Genomic DNA, 17,435 nt, shown 5'->3' on the forward strand with positions numbered 1-17,435 from the left:
CGGAACTCGCCTGCTCCCGGTTACGCCGCGCGAATCGCCCGTCGCGGGCCTCTGGCCCCCGGGTGACGCCCGGGGACGGGCATCTGGGCGTTAAAACACCGGTTCTGCTCGGCCCGTCCTTGCCGAGCCGCGCCTCCGCTCCCAGCCGCCCTCCCCAAGATGGCGGCGCTCTGCTGGCGCCACGGGAGGCGTCACGTGACACCGGCCCCGTCCTGGGCGCGCCAAGGGGGCGGGGGTGGGGACGGGGTGGGGGCGGGGCCGGGCTGGTCTCTCCCCGCCCCGGGGCGTGGCCGGGCGCGGCGCGGCCCAATGGGCGCTCAGGGGGCGGGGCCTCGGCGGAGGTAACAGGTTGGGGCGGCGGCGGAGGTGAGCGGTGCCGGCGGCGGCGGCTCGGGAGGTGAGTGCGGGGCCATAGGGGCCATAGGGGCCATAGGGGCCATAGGGGCCATAGGGGCCATAGGGGCCATAGGGGCCATAGGGGCCATAGGGGCCATAGGGGCCATAGGGGCCATAGGGGCCATAGGGGCCGCTGCCCTCGCTGTGTGTTCAGCCTCATGGCAGAGCCTATAGGGGCCGGGGCTATAGGGGTTGCCCTTCCCGGGGCGTGCCCTGCCCTGTGGCAGTACCTGTAGCGGATGGGGCCCTCGGGGCTGTCCTTCCCGGGCCGTGCCCTGCCCTATGGCAGAACCTATAGGGGCTGGGCCCGTAGGGCTTTCCTCTGGGGGGTGAGCTTTGCCCTGTAGCAGGTCCTACAGAGGCTGGCTCTGTAGTGGTCCTTGTCCTTGGGGGTGCTCTACCTGACAGTAGTCCCCATGAAGGGTTCTTATTCTGGGGTATGGCGTGCCATATAGCAGATTCCATAGGGATGCTTCCCCAACGATGGGTCTGCCCCGGCCGGGGTCTCCTCTCTTCTGTAGGCTCCCCTCACTAAGGGATCCTGCGTCACCTTCAGGGGCTCTCTGTGGGGGCTACCCCTTTCACCAGGGACCTGCATTTCCCTGTGCCTCACCCCTACAGAGGTCGTATCTGCTGAGAACGTCCCCTGGGTCCTGGCCCCACGCACCCGTCTGTAGGGGCTGCTGGCGTGGGTGCCCTCCTCCGGCAGGGACCCGCTGTAATGCCCCCCATAGGCACTGCTCTATAGGGCACCCTTCCTGGGCTCTGTGTCCCCGTGAATCCTGTCCCTTCTGCCGCTGCTGCGGCCTCTCCCTCGTTTGCTCCTCGTAAATATTTAGCGTCGTTTATGGCTCCTGCAATCTCTGACCGGGGGAGGTGGCTGATAAGGGCCAAGTCCCAGCCTGGTTTTCGGGGCTGCGCCCAGCCCGGACGGGGACAGACGGAGCCGCTCTGCCTTCCTGCTCTGAGCACTGCCAGGACCTCGGGTCTCTTCCTTCTGAACCGCGTTGGTATGGAGATAATCTCAGCCGAAGCCTTGAGCTGCAGAAGGACGAGTTGCGTCCCCAAGCAGGGAAAATCAACACCTCCAGGACCTCGCAGCGTCACGCGCCGTTTTATTACACTGGGGCCAGCCCCGTGCTCCCCGCTGCCGGCGGAGGGGGTTCAAACCTTGCCCGGCCGCGGGGCGGCCGTAACGCGGCACCTGCTGAAACTTTAATGCGCCGTGCCGCCCTACTTCGCCCGGCTCCCAGGGCGCTGTTTTCAGCCTCCTGTTTCAATAAGGAAGAAAAGCGAAACCCGCACAGCGCTGGCTGCGGGGGGTTACGGCACGCAGGGCGGCGATGCTGCGTCCCCGGAGCTGCCTCGGTGCCCCCCCGGGTCCCCTGGGGCCTTGATGCCCACGGTCACTGGGGCCAGGTCTCGATGCCCGCGGGCTCGTCCCTGCAGGCTGGGTGATGGCTGCGAGGGGCAGGGGTGCCCAGGTTCTGCTGCCCATCCCCATTTCCTCCCCTCTGCTGGATCTGTCCCCAGGATAACCCATCCTCTGTGCCCGCTGTCCCAGCCCTTTGTTTGGAGGGTGCTCGCGGATCGCTCCGGGCGGTTTTGCTCCCCACCACCCCGACCAGTTGAGCTGGTTTGGGGCCGAGTTTCCATCTCCATCCCTGTAGATAACATCCCCACAGATAACGTGGCGCTTGTGACCGAGTCCTCTCCCGCTGCAGCCCCTCGCAGCGTCCCCCCCACTCCTGTTTTGGGGCCGCACTGGGGTGGGGTGGTGCCGGCTGGGACCAGCACTGGGGTGTCACTGTGAGCAGGGGGGGACAACTGGGGGCTCCCCAGCCTTGGCCTGGTGCCCTGGGGGTCCCCGTGGTGCCAGGGCTGCTGCTGCTCACCGCTGCCCCACAGCGAAGGGGTTAAGTCCCTGTTTGCACCTCAGCCTAACGAGCTCCGGGTACCCGAACACAACGCTGCGTCCCCTGGCACCCAGCAGGGTGAGACCCAGGTGCAGATCCACGCCCCGCGGGGCTGCTCCTCGCTCTGCCTTGGTTCGCCCGGGGAGAATTTCCCCTCCCAGCGCCCAGATCTGAGCGGTTCTGGTTCCAAATGCGTAATTGGCTCGGGAAGCAGGGACTGGGGCAGATGCAATGGGTGCCACCGCACGGCTGCGTGACGTCCCATGTGGGTGTGGGGTTGGGTGAGCCGTGCCCTGCTGTGGGAGCACCAAGAGCAGCTCTGGCCCCGTTTGCGGCCATTTCCCTGCCATCCACCACCAACCGTGGCAGCTGCCGGAGGCGACTTTGGCCAAACGCCGCTGGTTTGTGAGGGCAGGGCAGAAGCTGCCCCGTGGGCTCGCGTCCGCCGCTGCGGGATGTGGGGCGAGAGGGGAAGCGCCGCGGGCACGACCGCCGGGCAGGGAACAGGGTTTTCCAGTCCCCGGGTTGATGATTAACCGCAGCGCTCTCGCCGTGGGTGGCTCGGGAGGCTTTCGGATGCAAAGGAATTTGGAAGCTCTGTCTTATCAGCTGGGCTGCGGTGTGGGGAGCCGCAGGGCCCGGAGCGCCCTGGCGGTACGGTGACGTCCCCGGGGCTGGGGACGCCCTGGCCCCGGTGACGCAGCCCTGGGCGCGCTGGTTTCGGGCATCTCCGACCTGCGGCATGTCACGCGTGTGCTCGCCCTGGGATTTATTGGGGTTTCGGGCTCCGCCAGGGAGCAGAACACAGGAGGCAGGAACGGCCGGTCCGCAGTGACGGGCAGGGCGCGGGCACGGCAACTGCTGCTGGCATGTGAAACTGGCCACAGACTTTGGCCCTGAGCGCTGCGAGCCCCGGGGTCGTGCATGGTTGTGCATAAACACAACTGAACAACGGGTCGTAGGTAGAGCAAAGCCTTTGGGAAACCCTGGGGGGAAAGAGCCTCCAGCATGCCGGGAGCCAAGAAAATGGACGACAACCAGAAATATTGGTTTTGTTATGTTCCTGCTGTTCCCTTTTCTGTGACACTGGTCTGGACGTGAGGTGCTCTGGGACAATCCAGCCCCTGAGGCTTTGGACTGAGTGGTTCCCAGTGCTCAGGGGCTCAGGAGCCGTGCCAGCCAAGCTGCCGCTGGGCTCAGGGCGACTTGGTGGCCTTTGGGAGTGCACCCTTCTCCCTGGGGCCATGGTCCCTTTGCAGGAAGGGCGGGCATGCTCTTGCCGAGCGGACCCTGCCCCAGGTACCTGGGTGCAGAAGGACAGGCAAGAGCTGGTGGCGCTCTGCTTTTCCTCCTGGGCTGCCCCAGTGCAGGAGTGGAAGGGTGAGCGAGCCACGCTCGCTGCCGGCGAATTGCAAAACAACTTTCTGGGCTAACGTGCCCACAAAGGGCCCATTGTGTTCCCTATCTGCATGAGCGGAGCTGGCCGCCCGCCATCCCCGGGACGCTGGAGGTGCGTGACCGCCAGCGGGGGACCCGCGCCGCCTGCCCGCGCCCCCTGCCCTGCTGGCGGCCGGCCCGGTGCTGAGCTCCTGCCGGATCGGGGCAGAGCTGAGGTGTGTTTGCACAGCAAAGTCCCCACGTGCTTGGCCAAAGAGTGAGCTGCACACCCAGGGACGATAAGCAGAGTATCTTTAGCTCCAGTCCTTCGTCCCTCCTGCTCCTTCGCTGTGCTTTCCAGTGAAATCTCCTCCCCGGGCTGTTTCCAGCCCTGGGCTCTGCGCTGTTTTCCCACGTAGGAATGCAATCTGGCCGTTTCAAGTCCCTTTATCTGCCAGCTGGAGCCCTTCCAGGAGGAGGCATTCCTGGGGGATTAGCGGCTCACCTGCTCCCCAACACCCAGCTTGTGCTGCAGGACAGCTGCTGGCGGCGTGGTGCACACCCGAGCGATGCCGCGTGCCCGCGGAGGTGCCGCTGCTCCCCTGGAAGGAGCAAATCCTCCCTGCGGTCTGGTCCTGCACAGCACCCCGCCAGTGGCTGCGTGTCACCCCCGTGGTTTTCTGCCACCTGGTCCCTGCTTGTGCCAGCACAGGGCTGCGGGGCCACGTCCAAAGGTCTCCTCGAGCCGGGTGCTGCGCCCAGCGCTCGCCATTCCTGCCCAGTAGCCGTCGAGCCGAGCCCTCTCCCCACCCAGGCTGCAGCCCGGCACCCGCTGCACTTTGGACACCGCTGTGGACAAATCTGGGTTTCTCTGCCAAAGCCGCTTCCTCTCCTCACTGTGCTGCTGCTCACAAACAGCCGCGATGGCTGTGCCTGGCCCTGCCTTCCCCGGCCGGAGCTGCCTTCCTCTGCGGGCCGGCCATATGGGCTCTGTCTCCTCTCCCTCGCCATGGCACAGGGCGGACACGCTGCTGCTGGTGCCCCTGTCCCCCTGGCACAGGGCTGGCAGGTTGGCTTTTGGGGCTCCTGCAGTGGTGCTGGGTTCAGGGCATGTTTCTAGAGGCTGGTATCTGCTGCTGATCTCGTTATCTCGATGCTGTGCAGGGATAAAGAGATCAGGAGCGGCAGCACCCGTCCCTCTGGGCTGGAGGACGCTCGGGACCAGGCGGGGGCATTTCCCTTGTCCCCGTTGCTGCCGCCCCGCTCGGTGCCACCTCCCGCAGGGCTGCGTGTGCTTCACCTCCCTGCCATCTGCTCGGGGCCCAGTGCTCCACCGACTTCACCCTGCCGATCCCGCGAGCGCGCCAGCTGGCCGCTGCCCGGCCCGCAGGATGAGCAGCTTGTCACCCGCCCGCCGCTTCAGGCACCTCCTGGGAGCTGCCCCTTGCCCCTGAGATGGGGGGTAAAGACCTGAAAGGCTCCGGTGAAGTGTCCTCAGCCACCCCGCAGCGCCAGGGTGCAGCGGTGGCTCTGCTCAAGCTTTTCTCCAAGCCTGGTGCTGCTGGACCCGGTCCCGGTCCTGCGGGTTGGCCAGGGAACGGGAGCAGCCGGTGGCTGTGGGGAGCCGGCAGAGCCGCGGCGTGCTGGGGGGAGCAGAAGGCTCGGCCCCCCAAGCCCGTGCTGCTTCCCTTGGCAGGCGTCACCGCGGCTGTTTGTCCTTCTGGGGCTGTCCCAGGGCTGCGGGGCTCTGGCTCGGATTTCTTCCTGGGGTGGGAGGGGGGGGCGATGGGGTCTCGGAGGTGTGGGGAAATGAGGGAGCCTGGGTGGGCTCTGGGCAGCCCCGGTCACGGTGTGGGTGCGCGACCCCTGGCTGCTTGGGGTAGGACAGCTTTGGGGCAACATCAAGACCCGCGCTGAAAGCTGAAGGCGTGGGATTTTTTGGGTTTGTTTTCCGTTTTTCTCTACGTGCAGGACGTGTTTGAGCACTGCCCTGCCTGGCTCAGGCTCCCCGCGTGCCCCAGGGTCCCCTTGTGATGGGGGTGCGGGGGCGAGCTCAGCGCCCGGCACCTTGTGTCGCCCACTCCCGGACACAGTTTATTTAAAGCAGAGCCAGGAGCTGCTGCTCTCCCCACTGGTCTTGGAGGCGGGGGGGGGGAACCCAGTGCCGCGTGGCTCGGGGGGGGCCAGTTTCAGGCTTAGCCGTCGCTTCAGATCAGTCCCGCACGGGGCTGCGGAGCCGCTCGGGGCACGAAGCTCGGGGGCAGCGCTCGCTGCGCAGGCGGATCCGGCGGCCTCGTCCTCCCCGTGAGCTGCTGCGGCAACCGCGCTCGGCTGGGCTGCAGCACCCCCGTCCCCGGTGCCCCCGGGGGGTCGCGTCACGCTGTGCCCAATGTGTCACCGCTCGCATCCGTCCCCTCCCAGCGCACGTCGCCGGCCACGGGCAGGGCGAGGCGGGTGCCGGGTGATGCTGGCGGGCTCCGAGGCGCTCGCCGCAGTGAGGCTGCGGCGCTCCGCGGGCACCCGGGAGGCAGCGGGAGCAGATCCTGGCTGCGGAACCCGCCCGGGCTCTGCGCGCTGCGTCCCCCCCGCGTCCCGGCTGCGAAGGGTGCGCAGGATGAGCGGCCGGTGGGTGCGCAGGACGAGCGGCCGGTAAGCGCCCGGCCACTGGTGCCGCGCTCGGGGCGGGGGGGTCGGCTCAGCCCCCCGAGGATAAGCTGGCTTGGGGCAGCCCCGCAGTGCCGGCGCTGATGCAGCCAGGCTGCCTCGTCCCCTGCCCTGTCCTGGGGACGCCGTTTGCATCCCTGCTCCATGCCCAGCGCTGCTCCCTGGGGCAGGGGGCTCTGTGACACCGGGAAGGGGCGCACGGGAGCAGCGCCGTCGCCCTGGGCTCCCGGACCCTCCAGGGACAGAGGCCGCTGTACGGGAGGCGCTGGGGAGGACGGACCCCTGCTGAGCGCCGTCTGCGGCAGCGCGGGGCCCGGGGTCACTCTGCCCTCTCCCCCCGCAGGACCACGGTGCTGAGACCCGGCATGGACTGGCCGGCGAGCGCGGACATGGCGGAGAAGCAGAACCCGGTGGACTACGGCGTCCAGATCCGCTTCATCAATGACCTGCAGGAACCCAAGAAACCCCCCAAGGCGCGGGCCAAGCCGGGCTCCTACGGGGTGGCGGTGCGCGTGCAGGGCATCGCCGGGCAGCCCTTCGTCGTCCTCAACAGCGGCGAGAAGGGCGGTGATTCCTTCGGGGTGCAGATCAAAAGCGAGGGTGCCTACACGGGCCCTGCCGCCGGCCCCCGGCCCCCCGAGCTGCCCCCCGAGCTGCCCCCCGGCTCCGTCAGTCCCGACTCGGAGCTGCCGGAGAACCCCTACGTGCGCCGGCAGCCCTCCTGGAGCACCTCAGATGAGGAGCCCAGTGGCGGGGTCCCAGCACCCCCCCGGCACAAGCCCCCCACCAAGCGGCCGCCCAGGGAGGAGCTGCGGAGGACGCAGTCCCACGGCAATCTGCTCACCGCCGACGATGACGAGGGGTCCTTCGCCCCCGGCCCACCGCGGGGGCAGCCCGGCGGCACCCACCAGCCCCGGGCTCTCTCCGGCACCAGAAGCAGCAGCATGCTGAGCATCGCCGGGCCACCCCGGCTGGCACAGGGCGAAGTGTCCGGCTTTGGGGCTGCCATCAGGGAGCCCTCCTCGGACTCAGAGGCCCCGGGGCGCCGGCGGCCGGGGGATGCTGATGGCAGCGACATAGACACCAAGCCGCTCTCCTCGGTGGACTCGCTCATCAGCAAATTTGACGGGAAGGTGCAGCAGAGGGGCCGGGCGGCCCGGAGGGGCCGCATCCCCTCAGAGGAGAGGAAGCGCTCGCAGAGCCTCGATGGCCGCGTCTCTCGCCGTGCCGTGCCGGACGGCCGGGAGCTGAGCGGTGCCCAGCGCGGGGACGTTCACCCCCTGCCCTCGGTGCCCACCGGCAGCCTGGGCTGGGAGCAGGGAGCCAGGCCGGCAGAGGAGGGGGCGACGAGGAACCAGCGGGCGAACCGGGGCACGGAGGAGCCCCCGACCGAGCGGTTGCAAAGCAAAGCCCGGGCAGAGCTGCAGGTACTGGGGGGATGGATTCTGTCAAGGGCCTCATCCTGCGGGGCATCGGGTCCTGCTGGCAGCGTTAGTGTGGGCTGAGCACCGCTGGTGGTGCATGGGGGTCTTGCACTCATTAATCTGGGCTCTGGGCCACGGGTTGGGTTGGGGACCCCTCACTCGTGCCACTGCCCCCTCAGCTGAACAGGGCACCCACACCTGCACCACTTCTGGCTTCCCCGCGGGGCTGACACCCACATCCTGCGAGCACTCGCCTGCAGCCCTGCCCGCAGTCCCTGCATCTTGGGGGGCTTCTGGGCGAGAACCTTCCCTGCTGGGTCACAAGTGTGCAGGAACCCACGACGCCAGCCCCCCAGTGCAGATCGGGCACCTTGCCCTGCGCTCCTCAAGGGCCAGCATCCTCCGGCTCAGCGGGGACACCGGGTGGGGGGGTTCACGCCTGGCTCTCGCTGGAGCTGTGCTCCCTGTCCTCGTGGCAGTTCAAATCCACCCCGGACCTGCTGCGGGACCAGCGGGAGGTGGCCCAGCCTGGCAGCAGCGAGCACACCAAGGAGCTCATCTACAGCATCCTGAAGGAGGGGTGAGCATCCCAGCTGCGTCCCGGGCTCCGGCTGTTCCCTGTCCCAGTTCCCAGTTCTCGAAGCGCGCTGCGGGGCAGTTCGGGAGCGGAGCTGCCCCGGTCGCTGCCGTGCGGGTTGCCTGGGGCAGGGCTCTGCGGAGTGGGGCGGCTGGAGCCAGGTTAAGGCTATGTGGAGCAGAGCAGCCAGGCGCTCGGGGTGCCCCTGCCTTCCCGCACTCGCCCCGTTCCGTCCCCTCCATACCCAAACGCTTTCCTCTTCCCGTGACGTCCGCAGGAGCAGAGACAGCGAGACCTCCCTGAAGAGGAAAACCACCCTGGTGTTTGAGAAGGTGCAGGAGCTGATGGTGAGCTGGGGCCAGCACGGTGCTGCTCCCTGCCTCGTCCCCACCGTGCTCGGGGGGCGGCAGGGGGCTCGCATGGGCACCCCCCCAGCGTGTGGGGCACAGCGCGAGGCTGAGGCCAGGCCATGTCTGGGAGGAAACACAGCCAGAGCCTTCCCACCCGGGGAAGGGGTGGGCACAGAGCTGGAGCTGGAGCTCTGCAGGGCCGAGCCGTGGCCGGCGGTGCCCGTGTGTGCCGGCTGAGCCTGGGGCTCCCTCCAGGTGCCTGCCAAGGACACGGCATGCTCCCAGCCCCAGCACGGGGAGCTGGCCAGGAAGGTGGAGGAGCTGCAGGAGCAACTCGACAAGGAGACGAAGGTGAGGCCAGGCAGAGGGAGCTCCCTGCTCTCTGCCCTGCGCCCGGCAGCGATGCTGGGGAAGCGGGCAGGGGGCATCGCCACAGCCAATTGTCCCCCTGGCGGGGGTGTCACTGCCATCCCCTCCCCGACAGCTCCGCCAGAAGCTGGAGCTGACGAGGGACCCGGCCCGGAGCGGCACCGCGCGGGCACTGGAGGCCCGGCTGCAGGAGGCTGAGGAGGAGAGCCAGCGCCTGCGGGGGGCCCTAGAGAAGAAAGGCCAGGAGCTGCAGAGGAGCTTGCAGGAGTAAGAGCTGTGCTGGGGCCTTCGGCGTGTGTCCTGCAGCTCCGTGCTGTGGGGGTGCTGGTTGGGGGTTCTGGGGATTTCTGAGGGTGCCAAGGCTGCAGGGATGGGGCTGGAGGAGCAGAGCAGGGCTCCTGTGCTGTCCCCATCCCATCCACCTGCCGGAGGCACGGGGCCAGCTGCCCAGGCGAGCTCCCCACCCGTGCAGATGCTCGCCTGCCCTTTGGGCTGGAGATGCGCCCTGGGCTTCCCCGCCTTTGAGCAGGGGGCTCAGAGCAGGGCACTGCCCCTCGTGCTCTCCCCTAGGCTGGCTGAGGCAAAGGCAGCCCGGGGACGGGCAGAAACCCGGCTGGGTGAGCGCGAGGAGCAGCTGGCGGCGATGCGCAAGGAGCTCGGCCGCCTGCATGAAGCCTCTGGGGCGTCTCCGGACCGGGAAGCCTTGTACAAGGTACGCCAGCGCGTCCAGGAGGGCGCGAGCATCCCCTGCCTCGCCGCCGAGCTCAGGGGGACTCCTCCGTGTCCCAGGAGCTGCTGGAGACCCGCGAGGAGCTGGAGGAGGCGCTGAGCTCCAAGCAGCGGCAGGAGGAGCACCTGCGGCTGCGGGAGCGGGAGCTGACGGCACTGAAGGGGGCCCTGAAGGAGGAGGTGGCGAGCCACGACAAGGAGCTCGACCGCGTCCGGCAGCAGTACCAGAGCGACATGGACCAGCTGCGGCGCAGCATGGAGGACATCTCGCAGGTCTGCCTGCGGGGAGACCCCGGCGTCTCACTGGGCAGGGTCTTAGCCTGGGGTCTGTGTCTGTAAATCCCCGCTTTGCATGCTCCTGCGCTGGAAACGGGCGTTGTGTCCTGCCCCAGACCCACCCCATCGCAGCACCTCACTGCCCTGGCTCTCCCTGTCCCGGGCTGGAGGTGGCCGGCGCTGCTCCCCGATAGGGCACGAGGCTCCCCGATGGGGCATGGGGCTCCCCGTCTCCTTGTGCCGCTTCCCCGGGCTGCTCTGGGAGGCGTTAACCCGGCAGGGGCTCAGCATTGTTGGAGCATCCCCCGAGGATGCAAGCGCTCAGCGCTCCGGTCCTGCCCACCAGGATCAGGCCAACCTGGAGTCAGAGAAGCAGAAGATCAGCGCCGTGGTGAGGAACCTGCAGCGGGAGCTGGAGGAGAGCGCGGAGGAGACGGGGCACTGGCGGGACATGTTCCAGAAGAACAAGGACGAGCTCCGCACCACAAAGCAGGAGTAAGCACCAGTGGCAGGAGCAGCCTTCGTGCGACCATCCAGTGTCCTGCAGGGATGGGTCGGGGGGGTGCCGGCCTCATCCTGCCCCTCTCCAGGCTGCTGCAGGTGAAGCTGGAGCGGGAGGAGTTCGAGGAGGAGCTGCGGGAGCTGCGGGAGCGCTTCTCAGCCGTGCGGGAGGAGGCGGACCAGGCGCGGAGCAGTGCGCTGGACCCTGGCGAGCTGGAGGCACTCAGGAAGGTGGGTGACGAGGGAGCAGCGCGGAAGGAGCAGCCCTGTCCTGCACCTCGGCAGGATGCTGGCCAACACAAGGGGTCCCTGTGACCCCCTCCCCATCCCCAGGAGCTGCGCCAGGCCCAGGAGGCGCAGCGGGAGCTGGCGGCAGAGAAGCAGGAGCAGGACGAGCTGCTGCGGCAGCGGGAGCGGGAGCTGCAGGCCCTGCAGGGCACCATGCGGGAGGAGGCGTCCAGCCGTGACGGGGCCATCGAGCAGTACCGCAGGGACCTGCAGCAGCTCCAGAAGGAGCGGGACGAGGCCGTGAAGGTGAGTGCTGGGGCCAGGGGGAGAGGAGCAGTTCTGACCACGGCCTGCTCTTGCTGTGTTGGGACTCCACGGACCTTTGCATGAGCCCCGTTTTGTCCTGGATCCCCCTCCCGCGGGCTGGGCTGGTGGCCACAAGCCCAAATTGTCCCCCTGAGCCCCCTCCCAGCTCAGCAGCCAGCCCTGGGACCACCCCACGCTGTGACCCTGTTACAGGAGAAGGCTTCCCTGGAGAGCGAGAGGGAGTCCTCGGAGCAGGCGAGGAAGGCGGTGGAGTCCACCCTGCGGGAGCTGCAGGAGCAGAAGGACGACCTGAGGAGGAAGGTCCTGGGCATGGAAACGCAGCTGAAGGAGTACGAGCGCATGGGCGAGAGCTGGGAGGGCTCCCAGGCCCGGCTCAAGGAGAAGGTCACCAAACTGGAGGTGCGGAGGCCCACCCTGCCACCCCTCCACGCATCCAGACTGAAGGCCGGGACGTGGGCACTGGGTCCCGGAGCTGTGCTGGAGGCACGGGGAGGAGGCAGCTGCGTGTTTCACGAGCGCTGTCCCCACAGGCGGAGCGCAGGCAGATGGAGGAGTCGCTGGGGGAATCCACGGACCGGGAGCAGGAGCTGCTGATGGCCAAGCGGTCGCTGGAGACGCGCTTGGACGAGGCGCAGCGGAGCCTGGCCCGGCTGACGCAGGAGCACCAGGAGCTGAGCGCCTCCTACCAGGAGGAGCAGAGGCAGAAGGAGCAGCTGAAGCGTGCCAAGAGCGAGCTGGAGGAGCAGAAGCGGCTGCTCGACCGGACCACGGAGAAGCTGAACAAAGAGGTTGGCTCTCGTACCCCAGGGCCCTGTCCCGGGGGGGGCATCAGGTGTCACCGTGGGCACTCTCTGCACCGTGGGTTGGAGGGTGGTGGTGCTCATAGATCTCTTCCAGCCTGGGATATTCGATCATTCCTTGGTATCTGAGGCACCTTGCCTGTGTTATGGGAGGGATCCGGCACTCCGGGGCTCTGCCAGCTGGGACTGACCCTTCCCCAGTACACCGGGGACGTCCCTGTCTGCACTAAGGCCCCATAAAGCCACGCAGCCCCCAGGGCTTGGCAGCTCCTGATGCCCCAGGAACACCTCATCCCTTACGCTTCGGGGCAAATCCTGCTCCCCGAGAGGCTCAGGTTCCCTCAGAAGCCTGCTGCCTTTTGGCCAGCACCAGCGTGTGCTCAGGAGGAGGGGATCATCCAGGCTGCTCTGGCAGCCCTTGCCACAGTGCTCCCGAGTTCCCAGGGCAGAAATGTTCCCCCCCCAGCCCCCTGCCCCCCCACCAGCTCCTGAGCTCTCCCCACTCTGCCACAGCTGGAGCAAATGACGGAGGAGTCGAACAGCTCGCTGGCCGTGCTCAAGTCGCAGCTGGAGGAGTTCAAGGAGAAGTCGCGGAAGGAGATCACAGACTCCCAGAAACAAGCTAAGGACCGGGGTGCCGAGGTGGAGAAGATGCAGTTCAGCATGGGCCGGCTGCAGGACGAGGTTCGGCAGGGGCTGGCGGCTGCGGGGCCCCTCTCCTCCCTCTCCTCCCTCGTTTCACACGGGCTGCCCTTCCCCCAGGTGACCCGGCTGAAGCAGGCGCTGCAGGACAGCCAGGCAGAGCGGGAGAGCGCGCTGCTGGACAAGGAGGTGCTGCTGCAGCGCCTGCACAACCTGGAGCAGGAGGCAGATGCCAAGAGGCGCTCCCAGGACGACCGCTCCCGGCAGGTCAAGGCGCTGGAGGTGGGTAGCGCTGCACGGCGCCCTAAAACCAGCCCCGTGGCTTCTTGCAAACCAGAGACCCCTGCAGAGGGAGAGGGGTGATGGTGAAGGGAGGGACGAGGGTCGAACGCTGCTTTGCCTGCATGCGGCACCTGCCGTGGCACCGCTCGGCGCAAGTCCTGCAGTGCTGTGTGCCAACAGCAAGGGGCAGAGCGCGCCCAGCCTTCCCCGCTGCGCCCGAGCCAGAGCTGCTGCGAGGCAGGAGCAACGCAGGGTGGCAGTGCTGGGAGCGCTGCAGTTATTAATTACTGCTGCAGCCGACCTTCTCGGCTCTGTTCAAGCCAGCATTGCCCCGCAACTCGCATGGGAGAGCTGCTGTGCCTCCTGTGGGATGTTGCTTTAGGGTTATCCTCGCCTGCTGCGGTGGTCGGTGCTTTCATGGAGGGGGAGAGCCGTCGCATCCCTTCTCCGAGCGTGTCTCCTCTCCTGCCTCCTGGGCTGTGCCAGGGCCCTGGGGCGGTTGGGTTTTGCTGGGCTGGAGGCTGCTGAACAGCCCGTTGTTGGTGCGAGCCCCTTCTTCCAGCACCTCGGTGCTCATCACCGGCAGCACGGCACCTTCCTGAGCAGGCGGGCGCTCACTGCCCCCAGCCAGCCCCTCCAGCTGGCTGTCCCCTTGCCATGGGGACTGTGGGGTCACGCTGATCTGTTCTGGCCCCGTCTACTTGTAGGAGAAGTCCAAGCGCCTGGAGGTGGAGCTGGACGAGGAGAGGACCACGGTGGAGCTGCTGACAGAGCGGGTCAACCGCAGCAGAGACCAGGTAGGGTGTGCGGTGCCATGCCGGAGCCCCCCGAGCCGCAGCCCGGTCCTCTCCGGTGCAGAGCTTGGGCTCCTGGCTGCAACCAGTCACCGGGGTTGGAGCCTCGTTAGCGAGCTGTTACTGGGCAGCCCTGACCCCTCCCATTGCTCCCAGTCTCTAAATACAACCGAGGTGTTGTCGTCTGAAAAGCTGGTTCGGGTGCGAGTGGAAATTATAAGAGCTTGGTGCAAAAAAAAAAAAAAAAAAAAAATCCCCTGAAATTACAGGGTGAGGTTTGTGTTTATGCAGGAAGTTGAGGCTGAAATTACGCCGGTCTCCTGGCTGTAACCTCTCTATTAAGCCACCTGCTAATTAGCTTCAAAGCTGGAGCCGGTGCTGGAACTCTGTGAGCAGGCGCGAGCTGCTGCTGAGCCCCCCAGCACCAGCACCGGTGGGCTTTGTCGACCCCCTCGTCCATGCAGGGAGTGTGTGGCAGTGCTGTGGGGCTTTGGGAGAGGCGGACCCTTTGCTCCCAGCCCTGCTGCGAACCCCCCTGGGCCTTGGAAGGGGCATTTTGACACCCTGGGGTGCCCCATGACACGGGGTTTGGCCTGGTGAGCTGGTAAATTGGGTGGATTTTCCCATTTTTCATCCGGTAAATGGGCACATCCCAGAGGATGAGATCCACCCAAGAGGAGATTTGTCCTGTGAGTACTCGATTTGCCCAAACTGCGGGTGCTGAGGAGCAGAGGCGTTTGTGTAACCAGAGCGTGGTTCTGCTCGAAAAAAATCACCGTGTGATTTTTGGGCTGCGTACATATAACTCAAGCAACTCTTTGTACAGAAGTACGTTCCCTCAACCTTAAAATAACGCACAAACGTGTATTTAGCTCTGGTCAGCCTGCAATAGGCCCGTGGGGCCTTGGGTTTGATTCATCAGTGCATCAAATCCATTTCTGCCCCGAGCATGGCTGCACTGAAGTGCCCGGAGGTACCAGGCAGAGCTGAGAGCGCAGCCAGGTCCTCGAATCCCAGTCCAACCAGTTAAACCCTCCAGTAGAAAATTGCAGTCCTCATCCCCGAGCCACGCGTGCCTGGAGGGGGGGAGGCGCGACCGCCGCTCGCTAGAAGGGCAATAGCCGACTTGGGAAGGAACCGAAATCCTCTCGCTAGGGTTTCTGTTTTCTGTGACTGCCGAGAACTGGCGGGGCTGGGTGGAATGGGGCCAGGGACCCCAGGACATGGCCACCCGCGCTGTCCCCGCGACGCAATCGCGGTGGCGGAGGACGGGGCCGAGCCCTCCCTGTGCCCCCCTCTCCCCAGATCGACCAGCTGCGGGCAGAGCTGCTGCAGGAGCGCTCCAGCCGGCAGGACCTGGAGTGCGACAAGGTCTCGCTGGAGCGGCAGGTGAGTGCAGCGGAGGGGCTACATCCAGCCCACGGCCCTGCCGCACACCAGGGGCCCTCGTGCAGCCGCCTCGGCTTCCTGCGGGCGCTGCCCTGGCCCTCTCCAGCACATCCCTCGTGTTTGCAAGGGGCTTTCCCGCTTCAGCAGCCAAATGCCTGCTCCCAGGCTGGATGCGGCCTCTTCCCCTTCCTCCCCGTGCCCCATCCTCGGGCAGAGCATCCTCGAAGGTGTCTCCTTGTGTCGCTCCGCCCGGTTCCTGCCCGGGATGCTGCGGGGAAGCACTGCAGAGGGGGGCCCCCCCGGGGCTCCCGCGGGATCCCCCCTTTCCTTGCACCCTGGGGCCACAGCGAGCGGCTCCCCGCCGGCCTGCCCAGGCTCTGAGCCCTTCATTACCCAACGTGGAGCTGGCTGGGAGCAAAGCGGATCAATGGGAAATGAGCTCCTCGAGCCGTTCTCGTTCCTGGTGTGTCATTACCGCTGCCAAAACCAACACGGGGCGCGCGCCGCTGACACCGTGCAGCAGTGGCCGGTGGCCGCGGTCGCTGCTGCCTTGCTCCACAAGGCCGGGTCAGCGCTGCGGGGAGAAGAGCCACATTATGCGGTGCTTTTGGGATAGAAGCAGCTTTTCGGCTTTATTTCTTGGGCCAAAAAAGCCGTGCCTCTGTGTCTTCCCCCAGAACAAGGAGCTGAAGAGCCGCTTGGCCAGCTCCGAGGGCCTGCAGAAGCCCAGCGGCAACGTCTCGCAGCTGGAGGCACGGGTGGAGGAGCTGCAGGACAAGCTGCAGGCGGAGGAGAGGTACCGACCCCCCGCGCCCCCCGTCGCCACGCGCTGGGGGCTGCCGCCGCCCTCACCCATGCCTCGTGGCTCCCCGCAGGGAGAAGAGCGTCCTGCTGTCCTCCACCCGCAAGCTGGAGCGCAAGGTGAAGGAGCTGACGATCCAGATCGACGACGAGCGGCAGCACGTCAGTGACCAGAAGGACCAGGTGGGTGGGTGGGTGGTGGGCGTGCAGCCCCCCCCCCAGCCCGGCTCGGTGCCGGCTGACGCAGCGCCCGCATTCCCCCCAGCTGAGCCTGCGGGTGAAGGCCCTGAAGCGCCAGGTGGACGAGGCCGAGGAGGAGATCGAGCGGCTGGAGGCCGCTCGCAAGAAGGCGCAGCGGGAGCTGGAGGAGCAGCACGAGCTCAACGAGCAGCTGCAGGCCCGCATCAAGACGCTGGAGAAAGAGGCCTGGTAGGGAGCTGGGGGGTCCCCACCGCCTCCCCACCCATCCTCCTGCCTTCCTGCCCGGTGCTGAGCCCTCTCTTCCCTCCCTGCCACAGGCGCAAGGCTGCCCGCTCGGCCGCCGAGTCCTCGCTGCAGGACGACGCGCTCAGCTCGGACGAGGAGCTGGACAGCGCCTACGGGCCCTCCTCCATCGCCTCGCTGCTAAACGAGGCCAACCTTCAGACCAGCTCCTGCTGAGGCCACCCGCGCCTCCCGGGGCCCCGAGAGGAACTGGCCACAGGCGCGGCGGCTGCCGCTGGGTGCAGGAAGCCGTTTACCGACACGGAGGAAGAGGGGTCGGGTTGAGTTGCTGCCTGAGGAGCGGTGGGGTGGGGGGGGCCGCAGCCCCCAGGACCCTGTCTGGCCTCTTCGTCTTCCTGCGGGTCTCAGGGCACCAAACTCAGCGTGGTTGAAGCAGCGACGTGGCGGGGGCGATGCGACCCCGGGGAGCTGCGTGCCAGGGTCGGGCACAGCCGCTGTCCCCCCATCCCTGGTGCTGGGGGACACGGTCACAGGGACGCTGCAGCCCCCGGGGGGGCAGGCTCGTGCTGGGTGTCCGTGTGTCTGTCCCCTCTGGTAGCACCTGCAGCCCCAGAGGCTCCCATTTATTTTTGTATGCACCAGCCCTCCACCCTCCGCTGCTCTTTTCCCTCTCAAAGTGCTATTTTAAATAAAATCAAACATTTTAACGCGTGCGGTGCCTGCGGCATTGGTCCAGGGCCGGGAGGGAGTGTGGGGCTGGGGCCATGGGTGGGGGCCAGGGCTCAGCGGCACGAGGCTCCCTCCCGCTCAGCTGGATCTGGCTCCAAGATAAATCCTCGTTATCACTAATTAACAAGGATGGGAGCCTTGCCAAATGCTAATTAGTGCCATTGCTTTGATTGGCAGGTGTTTACCACAGTTCCCCTCCATGGCCTTGAGCAGGGCCGAGCTGGCTCCGGCCCTGGGCTCACGCAGGGCTGGGGCGGCGCGTGATGCCCCGGGGCCCGGCCCTCCCTGGCCCCACTGCCTCAGTTTCCCCTTTCGCACCTGGCTGACGTTGGCTGGGATGTGGCAGCCGGTGGGGGCAGGCACGGTGTTGGCAGTGGTGACACCCACGTCCCCTCCGTGCACCAGGGAGGGACCCAGCCC

General features: G+C 67.0%; 1 protein-coding gene across 2 annotated transcripts; it reads left to right on the forward strand.

Annotated features, from left to right (window-relative positions):
* Positions 1-343: 343 nt before the first annotated feature.
* Positions 344-17,016, forward strand: CGN (cingulin). Of its 2 annotated transcripts, none has more exons than XM_040538625.1 (21): positions 344-397; positions 6,697-7,780; positions 8,257-8,357; positions 8,632-8,701; positions 8,960-9,055; positions 9,189-9,340; positions 9,644-9,785; positions 9,863-10,075; positions 10,425-10,573; positions 10,669-10,810; positions 10,913-11,113; positions 11,327-11,533; positions 11,665-11,922; positions 12,448-12,618; positions 12,697-12,858; positions 13,566-13,655; positions 14,958-15,041; positions 15,719-15,837; positions 15,917-16,025; positions 16,108-16,271; positions 16,361-17,016. In XM_040538625.1, the coding sequence occupies exons 2-21, from the start codon at positions 6,719-6,721 to the stop codon at positions 16,500-16,502; spliced, it is 3,834 nt and encodes a 1,277-aa protein (XP_040394559.1). In that variant the 5' UTR covers positions 344-397; positions 6,697-6,718; the 3' UTR covers positions 16,503-17,016. The 2 variants fall into 2 exon arrangements, with proteins under 2 accessions (XP_040394559.1, XP_040394558.1); XM_040538624.1 differs by lacking the exon at positions 344-397 and adding an exon at positions 6,181-6,338.
* Positions 17,017-17,435: the final 419 nt, after the last annotated feature.

Source organism: Cygnus olor, chromosome 28 (genome assembly GCF_009769625.2).
Source record: "Cygnus olor isolate bCygOlo1 chromosome 28, bCygOlo1.pri.v2, whole genome shotgun sequence".
Classification (NCBI taxonomy): Eukaryota; Metazoa; Chordata; class Aves; order Anseriformes; family Anatidae; genus Cygnus; species Cygnus olor.

What these genes read in the sequence shown, in the direction of transcription:
- CGN (XM_040538624.1), top strand. Translation starts at nt 6,304, where the DNA reads ATGAGCGGCCGGTGGGTGCGCAGGACGAGCGGCCG. An exon ending in AAGCCCGGGCAGAGCTGCAG is followed by an intron (nt 7,781 to 8,256) that starts GTACTGGGGGGA and finishes TCCTCGTGGCAG; the next exon opens with TTCAAATCCACCCCGGACCT. An exon ending in TGGGCCGGCTGCAGGACGAG is followed by an intron (nt 12,619 to 12,696) that starts GTTCGGCAGGGG and finishes CCCTTCCCCCAG; the next exon opens with GTGACCCGGCTGAAGCAGGC.